This window comes from Lottia gigantea (assembly GCF_000327385.1).
Source record: "Lottia gigantea unplaced genomic scaffold LOTGIsca_15, whole genome shotgun sequence".
NCBI classification, from domain to species: Eukaryota; Metazoa; Mollusca; class Gastropoda; family Lottiidae; genus Lottia; species Lottia gigantea.
In genome coordinates this window covers 1,762,395-1,763,322 of record NW_008707797.1, presented here as the reverse complement: position 1 = coordinate 1,763,322, position 928 = coordinate 1,762,395, and the positions used below count along the sequence as shown (strand labels likewise).

At 44.9% G+C, this 928-nt stretch overlaps 1 protein-coding gene across 1 annotated transcript in view; it reads left to right on the top strand.

Moving 5' to 3' along the window:
- Positions 1 to 928, top strand: part of LOTGIDRAFT_157863 (hypothetical protein) — a gene marked incomplete at both ends in the record, with an annotated part of 2,877 nt that extends 1,949 nt beyond the window's left edge. Inside the window, 2 exons of the mRNA XM_009050455.1 lie at positions 107 to 409; positions 630 to 928. Of these exons, the coding sequence (XP_009048703.1) occupies positions 107 to 409; positions 630 to 928 (602 nt within the window). The remainder of the gene's footprint in view (positions 1 to 106; positions 410 to 629) is intronic.

Here is a 928-nt window from a genome sequence, read left to right as displayed (position 1 = left end):
ACCACGCCTACTACTACACCAACTACAACACCAACTACTACGCCGACAACTACGCCTACTACCACTCCTACAACCACGCCTACTACCACGCCCACTATTACACCAGCAAACACGCCTACTACCACCCCTACAACTACACAAACTACTACGCCGACAACCACGCCTTCTACCACACCTACAACTACGCCTACAACCACACCGACTACTACACCAACAACCACGCCTACAACTACACCAACAACAACACCAACTACCACGCCCACAACTAGCACACCTACAACTACGCCTACAACCACACCTACTACTACACCAACAACCACGCCTACTTCTACGCCAACAACAACACCAACTACCACGCCTACAACTACGCCCACAACTAAACCAACTACCACACCCACTACCACTAAGAGTAAGCCTTGCATAATTTCATTCTAATATTTGGGAGCGGGCCGGCTGTTGATCATTATGCACGTGTATTTTCAGTTAGCAATGTTTTTAATGTCAATTTGGCTATTGTGACTTGTGAAAAAGTCTTTTTTAGATTGCGGATGTCCAGAGCCTGTATGTGAAAAGTTAATAAAGAAAGGGCTACAATAATTTTCAACATAATTCCTTTTTAAATTTTTCAGGTTTACCGGTGTCAACTACTTCCAAAAGTTACGATTTCCTGATCGTCACCCCACCTAAAAACCGTGATAAGACAATCGTTGATAACCGCCCTAGCGCTGTAGGTATTGGACTGTTAGGAGTAGGGTTTTTACTCGCCATTCTCTTACTGGCAGTCATTTCAGACATCCCCACGTTCTACAGGCATCTTAAATGGATGGTAGAAAACATCAGCAGTCGTTGGGATTCGGACGACTCCACTAAAGAATCCCAAGAACTCACGTCAATGTGGGTGACACGCAAAATCAGACATGTCGAGTAA